At 53.5% G+C, this 13,566-nt stretch overlaps 1 protein-coding gene across 1 annotated transcript in view; it reads right to left on the reverse strand.

The window, feature by feature from the left end:
• The window catches only part of LOC102068055 (hydrocephalus-inducing protein homolog), a 55,935-nt gene that overhangs the window by 19,302 nt on the left and 23,067 nt on the right, over positions 1-13,566 (reverse strand). The window contains exons 15-30 of the mRNA XM_074551250.1: positions 13,260-13,293; positions 12,358-12,567; positions 11,371-11,499; positions 8,840-9,017; positions 8,157-8,350; positions 7,262-7,395; positions 7,045-7,171; positions 6,186-6,360; positions 5,155-5,546; positions 4,634-4,786; positions 3,345-3,581; positions 2,981-3,092; positions 2,356-2,523; positions 1,880-2,032; positions 661-785; positions 85-213 (exon numbers count right to left, since the gene is read on the reverse strand). Of these exons, the coding sequence (XP_074407351.1) occupies positions 85-213; positions 661-785; positions 1,880-2,032; positions 2,356-2,523; positions 2,981-3,092; positions 3,345-3,581; positions 4,634-4,786; positions 5,155-5,546; positions 6,186-6,360; positions 7,045-7,171; positions 7,262-7,395; positions 8,157-8,350; positions 8,840-9,017; positions 11,371-11,499; positions 12,358-12,567; positions 13,260-13,293 (2,650 nt within the window). The remainder of the gene's footprint in view (positions 1-84; positions 214-660; positions 786-1,879; positions 2,033-2,355; positions 2,524-2,980; positions 3,093-3,344; positions 3,582-4,633; positions 4,787-5,154; positions 5,547-6,185; positions 6,361-7,044; positions 7,172-7,261; positions 7,396-8,156; positions 8,351-8,839; positions 9,018-11,370; positions 11,500-12,357; positions 12,568-13,259; positions 13,294-13,566) is intronic.

Consider the following 13,566-nt stretch of genomic DNA (forward strand, 5'->3'; position numbering starts at 1 on the left):
ACAGAGCTGCTCCTCCTCTCTGAGTCGTACCTCAGTGCCTTCTCTCCGGAGCAGGAATGTCTCCTTTTCCCCCACCCCACACACCTGCAGCTTCTCACTGAGGATGTCCACCAGCAGCTCCTCGGGCAGCACACAGCTCAAGCAGTTCAGCTCTTCCCCACGACTGCTGATGATGCTCAGCTGCTGGGGCGCAGGAGCAGTGGAAACTGTGAACTGTAATGGGAACCATTGTAAGGAAAAGAAACCACGGTGGAAAGCCCTGAACAACTCCCACTGCTGGGCTTGGAGCTGGGGTTCCTCACTAATGGAGACTAGAGCAACCCTGCAGTGCAGGCTGGGGGTTCCAGGGGATGGTTCTGGAGGGCCCATGCCTTGGCCAGCAGAGACCTGAGCTTGCAAGCCCCAGTGCAGCCTCCCAGCACTTTGCTCACTGCCTGCAGCCACACTAGCCAGGACTGCACTTTGCCAGCAAACCACTGAGAACCAGTGGAGCTGTCTGCCAGAGCACGTTCCCAGCCCAAGTATGGCACAACGGACCCACGTGCCAGGCCCTGGCTGGCACAGAGCCTCCACTGTAAGCACTCCCTGCTCTTCTCAAAGACAATGTAAAGATCCCAGGCATCAACCAGGGCAGACCATGTTTACCTTGGTGCCCTTTACCTTGGGTTTGTTGGCTGGCTCCTTCTTTTGTGCTGGAAGGTTCTTGCCTTTGGCATACTTCTTGTAGATGTTTTCCTCAGCGGCTTCTTTATTCTTGCTCTGAGCAGTGAGCTGGGGCTTTTTACCTGCCCAGGGGACAGAGTGTTCAGGGGGGCTTTGTAAAGCAAGTAGGCACCTTTGACTGCAATGGGCACAACCTTGGGCCCTGGAAGGAACATGGCACTTGTTCCCCAGTCTGCTGGGCACTGGCAGCACTGTTTCCCAGAAGCAGCTCCTTCCCTGCTTCTCTTACCAGCATGCCATACTTGATTTTAAAGCCAGCACTATGTCCCTCCTAACAACTGTGCATGCAGGTGACGCTGCTCACACAGCAGTTCCCCAGAGGATCAAGCCAAAGATTTGTCCTCCAGGAGCATTGTTTCCACACACTGCACCCATCCTGCATTCTCATGTGGAGACCTGGAGCCTGCCCCACTTGCATCATTTGCCTCCACTGAAGCTAAATCCTCCTTGTGGGAAAAGCCCAGCTGGGACCCAGACTCTTCTTCCTTCCACCAGCTCCCAACCCAGCCAGGTTCAAAACTGAGCACTGCAAAACTTCCCCCTGCACCGAGCCAGGTCTGGCCTCACCCTGCAGAGCTCAGGGCACCAACTGCCCAGGAAGTTTCATAAAAGTCTCCAGTCTCAGAACAGCCCAACAAGCTGTGTAACCTGACAGTGGCCATAGGTAACTCTCTGGAGAAAAGAGCTCATCTGGAGCATGTCTCTCATTGGAAATTCCTCTGGGAGGCTGTCCTTCCCTTCCCCTTGTTTGCGAGGTTACATGCATAATCAGTCCTCTTGTGCTCAATGAGCCACTTCAGAAGGCTTTTTCCTTGTTCAGGTGGGCAGCAGCTCTGCTTGCTGCCCATGAGGAGCAAGCTCAATTGAGCTTTGAGGAAATATAAAATATTTGGGAGACAGGCGTGCTTCAATACCCCTAGAAAAATGAACGTGTTCCAAAAATAGCAGAAAAAGGGGCTATAAAAGAACCCCTGACTGAGCCCTTAAAATTGATTTTTTTTTTTAAAGAAGCCAGAGATGCACTTCAGCCACGTTCCCTAAGAGACACAAGGACTGAAAAACTGCTGCTCTGAGTAAGCAGAAGTGGACAGTTGTGGTGGATTTCTCAAGCACTGTCTCTAGCATTTTTCCTTACCAGCATCACCTTTGTGTTTACCTTTTTGCTCCATGGCAGCCTGGGTGCAGAGCAGCCGGGCACGAAGCCCCGCTGGGCTCTGGTTGTTGGCCATGGCCTCTTTCACCACGGTGTCGATGGACACGTGAGCAGCGCCATAATACTGACACAGGCCTGCTGCTATCTCTGTCTTTCCTGAGAGAGAGAGGAGGACTGCTTGGTGACACTGGCACAGGAGGCACTACAGGGACAGGCCCTGGAAAAATCTCCAACAAGATTTAAAGGTTAAAAGGACAGTTAAGGTTAAGATTCAAAGGTTAAAAGGAAAGCAAGTGTGCCTCCAGGGGAGGCCACGGGGGAGGCAGCTGCAGCATGGGTATGAGCTCTGAATTCCAGAGCCAAGAGGATCATCTCCACCTCCCGTTCAGCTGAGGACTTGCCTTAAGCACCACGGCCCACCAGGATGTGTTCCTCCTGCTTGTCCCTCTGCCTGCAGCTCTGGGCTGCAGCTCACGTACCTGCCCGGGGCGGCCCATGGACGATGACAACAATCCCTCGGTGGGGCTGCGCCTCGCGCCTCCGTGAGGACAGGGCAGGGCCCGGGTGGTGCAGGACAGCCCGAGAGAAAGGAATGCCAGCCACTTTCGCCACGGACTCAGGATGGAATGTGAGAGCTCTGTGATGTGCTGCAGTGCAAAACCAGGGGGAAAAGTCAGCCTCCTGCCTACCTTTGATCCTCACCATCCTCCCCATCCCCTCAGATCCCAGGAAAGGAGACTTGGTGAAAGCAACATGAGCTTGTTCTTTTGTTGCTAGGAAGGTGCAAATATAAAAGAGACAGTGATATTAGACCTGTCTGAAGAACTCATCCAATCCTAGTCTTTGTGGCTAAGGGACACAAGGGAATATCCTGATCATTTCCCCAGTCTATGGCAGGTGCTTGCTTTGGCTAAACCCAGGATTGGAAGAAGATGCCACAGCCCTTCAGCCAAGAGTTCCTCCAAGCTGGGGAACAGGCAGCTGCTAAAAGCATGGGCTTTCCCTGGAGAGCAAGGTGACAGAGAGTTCAGGGTGTATGGGCTGGACTCTCTGCTGTGACCACAGTCCAAAACAGACACCAACAAACCCTCACTGTTTTCTGACCTGCCACTGCCTTGCCCATGGCCTTGGCCTCAGCCTCAGCCCTGGCCTCGAGCTCTGCCTTCAGCCAGTTCTGTGCTTCATGATCCTCAGACTCCTCTGCCATCCGCAGGATCTGTGCACGTAGGGAAGAGAAACCATCCGCAAGATTCCTTTTCTTGCCTTTCATCACACAGACTCAACAAACCTATTGTCTGTCTCCTCCCTTCCTCCCAACAACACAAACTATTTAGTTTAGGTCCTCCCACAGCATGTCAGCAGAGCTGGCTTTGCCCTGGGGATTGCCTCCATCTCCCTGGCACAAGCCTGGGAATGCTGGAGTGCTGTGAAGCTCGGGCAGTGTGCACATGGGGACCAGACTTCTCACCTTCTTCTCAAGGTACTGCTCATCAAAATCCAGGGCGTAAAACTCAATGGGGAAGTTGCACGGGTTCTTCACCACCACTGTGGCCTCCACCCCATCACTGTCCACCAGCATCCATCCCATCTCTAGTTCTGGGGGGCTGAACTCCAACCGTGGCTCCAGACCTTGTCCTGAGAGGTACAGCTTGAAGTGATTGCTGCTCCCAAAAATGTTAAGCTCCAGCTCATTACTGTAAGACCTCTGTAAAGAGAAAAGTGCAGGAAACTCATCCATGAAGTCTCAGATGACAGGACCCCAAATACAATGCTTGCCCCAAGGCTGGGGTGTTATCAGTGTTTCCAAGGTAAATGGAAACCAGATATTTACTTATGCTAGGGACTAGAGCATCTGTAGTAGTCTGGGTCTGAGTAACTGGGATGAATGCTGGTGTGTACTGTAACTGGGTATTTGGGAATCAGATGGATGTACAATGGACTGTCAGACATTTTCACCTAGTCATGCAGGAGTGCAGTGCTCATGGGAAAGGCCCTCAAGGTTACAGGGTCCAGACACAGTCCTGGCACTGCTGCATCAGGCAAACACCAGCTCCAGGACAGGCAAATGAGCTCTTGCTGGCCAGAAATAAGGGTCATCTTCTCTGCTTAGTGTTTGGCTCTGGTCCAAGCCAGACACAAGATGGTTACATTTCTTGAGCAATTAAAAGATCCCTGGGACTGTGTGTGGGCACAGAAGCACTTCTGTCCATGCTGGTTCACACTGCCACTTTCCAAGACCCAGCAGCCACAGGCAAACCACTTTTGGGAATGCTCTATCCTTTAAAAGTTGACTCCCCAGCTGCATGGGAATGTGCAGGCAGGCCAGAGCCCCAGGAACTGCTGGCAGCACCCCACTACAGGTGACTGTCCTGCCGTGCCCAGGAAGGTGGGTGGTGGCTGTTTGGTCTGTCAGTCCTGCAGCAGGATGAGCCATTCCAGGATTATCCTCTGTGCAGCTGCTCTGCACTGAGTGTCACAGCTGCAAATACAGCCAGGCAAGGGGCAGGCTGAGGGGAGTTGGGCACATCCCCCCCATGTGCTAAGAGGCAGCCTCAGAGCTCTGGAGCTCTCTGTGCAAGCTCCCTGTGGGCATTTCAAAGCACATCTCACGGGAGTGCTCTGTGGGGTGAACTGAGCCACGCTGAGTACGGGGTTTGTAGAAAGCTCCCTGTGAAGGCAGAGCTCCTACCACACTCTCTGCACCTCATTTCCAGATAGCCCTGACAGGCCTCCTGGGCTGACACCCGCCAATCTCACCTCCTCCTTGGGTGTAAACTTGATTTTCAGATTCTGGCACCTTCCTGGATCAAGGGTTCCTTTGGAGGGCTTCACTTCAAAGGGACAGGGCTCATACTCCAGCGTCTGCTGCTTCTGACGAATGGCTGGTGTCATGTATTTGCAGTGATTGTTCTGGGCACAGAAACCAATAATGTGAGGTCTCCTCATGCTCTGAGACACTGACACGAAGCTGAGAGCACCCACAGCCAGACCAAGTGTGGACCCCATAGCCTACAGCAGGAGGGAAAACCTCACCCAGGGCAGGCAGATAGGGAACTACTGTCCTCAGAGGAGAAGGAGGAATGGGTGAAGATGGCAGAAAAGCAAAGCATCTGCTAATGGAACAGGTCCAGGCAAACCAGCCTTGATCTAGACCCTCAGAAGCTTCCTCAAACACACTGTAGACCCAAGTGCTCAGGCAGCCACAGGAGCAGAAAGGGCAAGAATCACAAAGAAAACCCAACCAAGGAGTTCCGTGTTCAATGTTGCCTGGGCTTTACCTTCTGAACAGGCTTGATGGACCATTTGCAGGGTACTCGGAACCAGTTGTAGAGGTGGACTGTCTCAACCTTGTACTGCCCAACAACGACAGCAGAGTAGTGCACAATGTTCTTGGAAAGTTCGATTGACAGCTCAGACACAGTGGCATGAAGACGGATGTTATATGTGGGGCCTTTTGCCACCTGGAGAAGGACAGAGAATTCAGCAGAGCGTGCAGGTGACATCTGCTGCTGTGCCCAGCCTGCTGCCTGCCCCAAGAGCTGTGGTACCTCTATGGGCAGCACCACATCCACGTCACCCCGTGGCCGCCGGGCACTTTCAAAGCGCACGTCAAATGTCTTGATGTAGCTGTGGGGCAGGCTCTCCACCGTGTCCAGGTCCACGCTGAAACCTTGAAGAGATGAACACAAAGCAGCTGAGATACACCAGAAATACAAAATGTGCCATAAGCACATTAAGGCCTTACAGGTGTCCTGGCTGAGAGGTCTGGCAAAAGCCCCACGCTGTGCTGTGACCTGGACAAAAACTTCAGAGTGCACCTGAACACTGCTCGGACACAGTGAGCCACTGTGGGATGGAAGGGCAGCCTTGCCTCAAGGCCTCTTTTGGAAACCTCTTTTGATCCACCAGAGGATCTCACAGGCTGCTTCCTCAATAAAGGCTGAATACAAGTCCTGTGACAGTCTGAACTTCAAACAAAGCACTTCAAAAATACAGCAGACCCCACTGGTTGGCAAAGTAAACCCACAGAGTGCCCAAAGAAACTTGATGCCCATGGGAGCCAAGGGCAGAATATGCTGAGAGGTGACCAGGGTGATGAGCCCATCTGGCCTCTACACAGGAGCACTAGGGCAGTCACAGGCAGGCCAGGTCCCTGGGCATGGCTGGCCAGGAGAGTTCTGCCTCTACAGCTCCCAGCAGGGGCACTGAGAAGAAAAAGCTCAGAAACCTCCCCACGTCCAATGGCTTAAGCTAATCTGTCTGAGACACCTCCTTCAAGCCCACAGGAAGTGTCTCCAGCACTGCTTACCTGTGTTCTCCAGGACAGATACATGGATCTGGAAGGACACTGGGATCTGCCCGTGGTTGGTGATCTCCAGAGTGCTTCTCTCAGTGAAACCCTTACGGACAGTGCCCATGTCCAGGACATACTCGGGCAGATCAACTCTGCAAGGAATAAAGACAGTCCTTAAACCACAGCCTGGCTACACATCCAAGTGGATGGAGGATACAAATACAGTGGCTATTTCTTTATTCACTGCTGTAAAAACTCAGCTCAAGCCCATGAAACCCATGGCCTGACCACCTGGCAATGACTTTGGGAAGTCAGGAGGAGTGCAGCTCCTAGGTTTTTTCAGCTACTAATGGCACCTGAAAATAAGTTTAAAATGGACAACTGGCCACAGCTCCTCTGCCATGAAAACCCAGTGTAAATGAGTATACTAGGTCTCCACTGGTCTCAATGAAACTGCTTTGCCTGGTGTACAGCCTGAGCCTGAAATTGCTTTGGGGCCTAGTAACAAGATTTGCCTGCACAGGAAATCTTCATTGCTCTGCAGCCAGACCACACGATCTGTTCTGCAGAGCATCTTCTTCCTGAATTGAAGCTCCCATGCTTGTGCTGCATCATGATGGTGCAAAGGGATGGACCAAGTCACCTAGATAAGCTCTCCCACCAGGGTTCAAGCCATCTGATTTTGGGTTTTAAAGGGTTTGCTGACACGTGCAGCTCCCTTCTCCTTTTGTTTAGTGGCTCTGTTGGTTGGAAGCAAGACCTCAGCTGGGAGTTGTCTGTTTCAGAGCTAGGCAGCAGGGACAGAATCTATGCTGTCTGGAAGGGCTAGAAGGTCTGCACTGGGTCCCCCAGCTCTAGGGACAGAACCCCACACCTGTGGGGAGCTGAGCAGTGCAAGGCTCAGCGTGGTGCTGGGGAAGGGAGGACACTCCGCTGCTGACATGCAGCATGTCACAGCCACCAGGACCAGAGCCTTTCTGGAGTCCAGGCTGTTCCCAGCTCTGCAGACACAGGGAGCTCTCAGGAGAAGGGGACATGGCTGGGTGTTCCCCATGGGGCACCTGGAGATGGGGATGGGAGTCCCTACTCACTTGACAAGGCTCTGGCACAGCTCCTTGTCAGGGAAGCTGCTCGTCGGGGGATGGGACATGAACTGTTCCTGCAACTCCACAGCAGCCTTCACTACCAGGTTCCTCACCATGTTTAACTGCAACTGCGTGTTTGTCTGAGGAAAGGGAAGACAGGGGCTGATTAGCAAAAGTCCTTCCCGTGGTTTACACCTGAGAAAGGATCCCAGCCCACTCCTGTTGGGAGGGGGTGTGGGGTCCTCCTGTCTGGCTGCTCAGTGCCTGTGACACCTCCTGCTCTCTTAGCCAGGACCTCCTCTCCAGGGAAGTAACTGCAGCATCTTTGCCTGCCCAGACACCGTTAGCAAAGCTGATCTGGCCAGGCAGACAGACAAGCCAGGAACCTTCCAGAGCTCCAGATACTTGCCTGCCCCCAGCCAGTACCAAGGCAGCTCGGACAGAAGCTGTCTTGAAAAGGGGATCAAGCTGGTGCCTATTGGAGATGAGCACCAATAGGGGAGTGGGACCAAGCTGGTGCCTATTGGAGATGAACCCTGCCAGCACAGCCCCAGGGCACAACCAGGCAGCCACTGTTAAGGTCTGTAAATCTGGCAGGGCTTGGGCTGGGACCAACAAACTCCCCAGCAGTGACCTGCATCTCCTTCAAAGCACCATCAACTCCATCCCTGGAGCATGGCCTTCAGCATCTCTCCCTGGGTAGCCAGGAAGCTGGTGCAGCCCCAGAGGAGACCATGATCAGAGTGGCAGCTCTAGGGCCAATGCTGAGGTGACACAAGGTTGTCAGTGGGCAGGGAGGTCCCGGGTGCCATCAGGACACCAGGAAGCTGCTGTGGACTGCAAGGGGCTCAGGTGACATGGAGAGGTGGCCTGTGCCAAACGGGGCTGCAGCTGCTCTTACTGCAGTGCCAGAGGCAAGCACGCTGGGCTGCAGGTCCTGAGTCTTCGGAATCAGACTCTTTGGAGTCTGAGCTTCTGCGGTCTGAGACTTCAAGGTCTCAGTCTTCAGGCTCTGAGTCTTCTTCCGAGCACCTGATTTATTCCTCTGACTGGGTTTTACGGGCTGTGTCAGAGGCTTCTCATGTGTTTCATCTCCTGAAGGAAGAAAACATTCACAAAGAGAAAGGTGAGCAAAGTGCTAGTCCCACTGAAGCTGGGAAGTCCCTACCTCCCAACACTGGTTTTTTCCAGAAAGACATCCCTCAAGCCATCTATGGAAAGTGGATGCTGCTGCTCCTCTCTGAATTCTCATGTTTGCTCCCACCCACCTCCCTTGCCACTGAGGAGCAGCTCATCCCCTGCAATGTCAAACAAACCCAACCCTGCCACAAGCCCTGCCAGCCTCTCTTACAGCTTTTCCAAGTCTTTCAGTCTAGCCATCATCCTTCAGGACCCTGCCAGATGAGCTAGGATCCACATGGGATCCTCTGCTCAGGACTCATGAAGCAACTAGGGAGCTTGAGTTGGTCTGGGAGTCCTGCAACCCTCCAGGCTCAGTGGAGGTTGGCATGAGCTGCCCTGTGGGCCTATGGTAGGGAACAAAACCAGACGGGCCCTTCCTGGGGGCAGACAGGCAGTGCCCACCTTTGATGTTCCAGGGCAGGTTCAAAGTGATCATGGGAAAGGATGCTTCTCCTTTCAGGCGGATGTTTTCTGGTTCCAGGTCACCCACTTTAAGGTGGTAAGTCCTGCTGAAGGCTCCTGGTAATCCTGGCATGTAAGAGAACTCCAGCACTTGCTTCTCACCAGGTGCAATGGAGCCCTGCATGGACAGGAGAGGAGGGAGGGAATGCATCAGTGTTTGATGGGGGTGGCTCAGGGGACAGACAGGCTGAGCAGACAGGTTCTCATCTAGAAGAAACCATCAGACCACATCACCTTAGTGATAAACATATTACAGTGCTGGCTTTCACAAGTGTTAGAGTAAATACTATGTGTTTTATAATGCTGACTTTTGTAAAAGAAGTTTTGCTAAAGTTTAGAGTTCTTTTAATGCAAATGTTGTGTTGTGATACCAGTGTTGGTGAAGAGTTGTTGTAGTATTAACACTTAACCAATGAAGGAATGGAAACCTGTTGAATGTGTAAAAAAGTAACAAATGACCAGGACTAGGACAACTGCAAATATTCCAAAAAGGTGAGACGGAGGAGGAACTATGTTAACATATCTCAATATGTATAAGCATTTGTAGATATGGCTGATGCAATACCCAGGGTATATCAGGGCTGTTGATGTGCTGACTGGTCTGCGCCTCTGGCTAAGCACCCAAGCCAAGCACCCAGTGCTGTTACTTCTGCTTTGTTGACTTTGTCCCCTTTGTCTCTTATTAAATTTTCTTTACATTTTAATTGAGGAGTGGCCTTCATTTTTCATACCTTCTACCTTCCTTGTGCCCAGAGTCGAGCCTCTGACCCCGGGTGCTGTGTGTCCTCCCCAGGGCTCATAAGGCTGCAGCCCCAGCACAGCCTGATGTGAGCACAGCTCTGCTGCTGATAGGGTTTGCCCTCTGCCAGCAAGAGCCCGCCTCATCAAAAAAAGGCTCTTCTGCTGTCGCTGTGGAAGGGAAATCCCTGCACTGAGCAGGGCCAGCAGCTCCTCTCATCCCTTGCAGGAGGCAGGCATGAAGCAATGGAAAGCCAATCGGCTTCCTCTTCCTACTGCAAGGAGGGACAAAGGCAGGAGCGCTGCTTCGGCTCAAAGACATCCATCCAGGCAGGACTGAGAAGCTTGGACAGCGGTGCGATGCTGCAGATTTTTCTCCAGCTCTTCCAGCCCCGCTGCTCCCTGGCCCCCTCACTGCCCCACAAAGGCGCTGCACAGCAACAAAGCTGGAGGAGGCAGGGAGCAGCAAGCCTACGTAAGGGATGTGTGATCGCACAGCCTGGGTAAGGTGACCCTCAGAAACGCTCCAGTGCCAGCACAGCCTGAGATCTCAGCCGTGGGGGTCCCCAGAGTGACTGTGAGCAACCAATTAAATTTTAAGTTATGCCACAACATATGTTATAAATCCACTTTCTGACATGGGGTGAAAAATTACTATAGAGGCTGGGAGCCTTAACACATCGCACGTGTAAAGGAGATCGTTAGGAGAAAATGCAGACAGGCTCTGTGTCTGGGGGACTGCAAGAGATTTCCCCCTTGGAGGCAGGCAGACTCCGAAACCGGGGAAAATTTTGCCCGTCTGACCAACAGTCTTCCTAAAAGGGCTGAGTTATGGGAGGAATCTTAGCATATACAAGCAGTTAACACTGCCGGGTTTTCCCTGCCATTTTTGCTTTTTGTTGGGCTTAGAGCACCTGGAGGGTCCGGCTCCCTGCAGAGCCGCTTCTTCCCTGTCTGTCTACGCTGCTGTTGCCGCTTCCCCGCTCGCCACGGCAACCCAGTGCTCCGCTGCTTCCCCGAGGGAGCAGCCGCCGTGCCCCGACCAGGACAAACCGCGGCTGCTGAGCCCGGCCCGGCCGCAGCCCTCGGGACAGCCAGCCCTGCTGCCGGCCCATGGAGCCGGGCCCCGCCGCCGGCCGAAGGAGCCGGGCCCCGCTGCCGGCCGATCCAGCCCCTCACGCCGCGGCGGGCACGCACGCTGGTGCGGCTGGCAGCACAAGCTCCATCTGCTGAGCAGGACCCGACACAGCGCCTCAGGGCTCTAGCAGTGACCCTCTGTCCCCGTCCTCTCTTTGCTCTGTCCGTTTCTCATTTTCTCTCTCACTCTCTTTTCTGTCCCCTTCTGGTCGGGACCATACCCTTTCTTTACCAAGAAACAGTTTTCAGATATAAGGCCGCGTTTGTGCCTTATTTTCATCTGAGAAATCTATCAAAAAGAATTCTCCTCTGCTCCCCTTACAGCAGGACAGACAGCGACCAACAAACTTGTGCCTCCCGCCGGTGTCTGCCTTGTGACAGCAGAGCCACCCACCAGCCAAGGCCATTGGGAAGTCTATCAGGTGAGCACTTGTTTGACCTTCTCTGCCCCTGGCAGAAATTGCTTACAGCCCTGTCTCTCTCATGGCTGGGTTTGGGGTTTTCCCCTCTGACTTCCCCCTCCCCAACTTTTTTCCCTTTAAAACTCTCCCGGGCCACCTGACAGAGGGCTGGGCTCCGTCACTTGTGCTACTTACAGTGGTGGGGTTGACCAGAAACACACCAGGCAGACGCTGGTCTGCAGGGCTAGGGTTTAGCACCCAGCTGAATTCCATCTTGCCAGTGTTCTCCAGGGTGACATTGCTGTGATGAATTTCATTAAACAGCTGGAAAGAAGGCACAAGAGAGGGAAGTTGCAGACCTGGGCCTGCTGCTGAGAATCTCCTTTCTCCCTCCTGGGTTTGAAAGCAGACACATCACGGGAGCAGGACCAAGGAGGAGATAGGGGCACTTGGGAACCCGGGGAACCCCCAGGCACAGGGCACCTGCACAGCACCAGGGAGCTCTGGCAGCACACAGAGCTGTGGTAACAACCACGTGAGGGCCAGCAATAAATGAACCAGGGGACACAGGCCCTCCTCTGCCCTCTGAGGGGTCACCAACAGCCAGGAGAAACAGAGACAGCACTGAGGCATTCCAGAAGAAAAGGCACCTGCATGCAAGTAGTGGCAAGCAACATGGATGCAACAAGGGAGTCACCCAGGGCAACCCGGACAGGGCCAGCAGTTGGAAATATCTGTGGGCTTTCAACTGAAAAAGAGTGAAGTGGGGATTATATATTATATATATTTGGACAGTCTCTCCAAATATAGTGACTGGAAGCCTAACTTGATTATTGTGTGGATTAAGCAAGAGCTTTAGACAAGAGCATCTCCTTGGAGGTCAGGCTTTAGGAGTGGACCAGCAGAGGGATGTCTCAGGGACACACCCCTCAGAGCATCCCCACTGGGCCCCTGCCTGCCCCAGGAGGCAGTGTTAGGTACCCTGAAAAAGAGGCATTCCCAGCATTGTGGAGAGGGTTGGAGATGGCCATTTTAAAGCAGCTTGGATGCCAGATGTGTCCCTCAAAGTTGGACTTCCAAGCCCCAGAGCCAACAAAGGGGCTGGGAAGGGCAGGGAGCCCTGGAGCGAGGTGGGCAGGAAGGCAGCGAGGCAAGGAGCTGTGCCAGGGAGATGTGTGGTACCTGAGAGCCACAGTAGGTCTCCCGGGGGCTCACAGAGTAGCTGATGCATGAGGCCTCCCCAGTCAGCATCACCTCGTAGGTGGGGCCTCCCTCCACGTAGCACAGCGCCGTGACATAGGAGATGGTGTTGAAATGGCTACAGAAGGTGAAGGAGACCTGCTGGCTCTCTCCTGGCTGCAGCACACCTGACAGTGGCAGGATACTGAAAACCTGAAGGACGGGAGAGATTGAGGTGTTGCGCATGGAAATGGATGCAAAGAGCATCTTGGAGCAAAGTGCAGCTGTACCTGGAGGAGTCTATTCCCCAAACACTGCCAGAATCACCCTCACCTCATCCTGCATCTGTGCCGCTGACCAGTGGAGGGACCATGGGGAAAATCTTCTCCCATACTCACGGATCAATGCATTAATTAATACACTACATTAAAGTAAATGTCTCCTGGCAGTAGAAATTCTCTCTCATGCACAACTTGCCTTTAAAAAGCCTTTCTTACTGCTTTTAGCAAAGGTGGACACTCAGAGTCAGAGCTCTTGGAGCTCAGGGAGCTCAGAGAAGAACTCCAGCCCAGCTCATCTGACTCCTGGGGCCTTTCCCCTTTCTCTCTGATATATATGGTGTGTTCTCAAGGTGCCTCAGCAAAAGCTCCTGCAAAAATCTCCTATGAGATGAGGTCCAGGGGGAGCAGTGCCCTCCATAGGGCGCTGCACAGCATCCTTGGGCAGCCCTACAACATGTCCTGCACAGCCTCTCCAACTACCAGCTGCTTCAGCAGCCCTTTGTGATGGGCCTGCAGGGATGGGAGGCCCCTCTGTGGCCAATGCTGAGGGCCCCCAGTGGCACTGGGAGCTGCAGCCCTGCTTGCCACACTGACAATGGGCAAGGGAGACAGATTCCCTCTTACCTCCTCCGTGGCCACGGGAGTGTGCAGTACATCCCTGGGGGGCATGGTTCCCACCAACTCTAGTTGGCTGTAATACCGTGGCACCTGAAAAACAAGCCATTTTCTATGCTGGGAGGAAGAGACAGCCACTTTGCAAAGTCCCACTTTGTAAGACAGCTTCAGGGCCAGCAGTGCAATAGCAGCTCTCTAGTGAAAGCAGGGACCTGCAAACAGGGAGTCTGGCTGGGTTGGGAAGAGGCTCCATGGAGATCAGGACTCATCAGAGCTTGCTCTGGGAAGCAAGCTGGAGGTCTTATCATCATGCTGC

Source organism: Zonotrichia albicollis, chromosome 13 (assembly GCF_047830755.1).
Source record: "Zonotrichia albicollis isolate bZonAlb1 chromosome 13, bZonAlb1.hap1, whole genome shotgun sequence".
Lineage (NCBI taxonomy): Eukaryota > Metazoa > Chordata > Aves > Passeriformes > Passerellidae > Zonotrichia > Zonotrichia albicollis.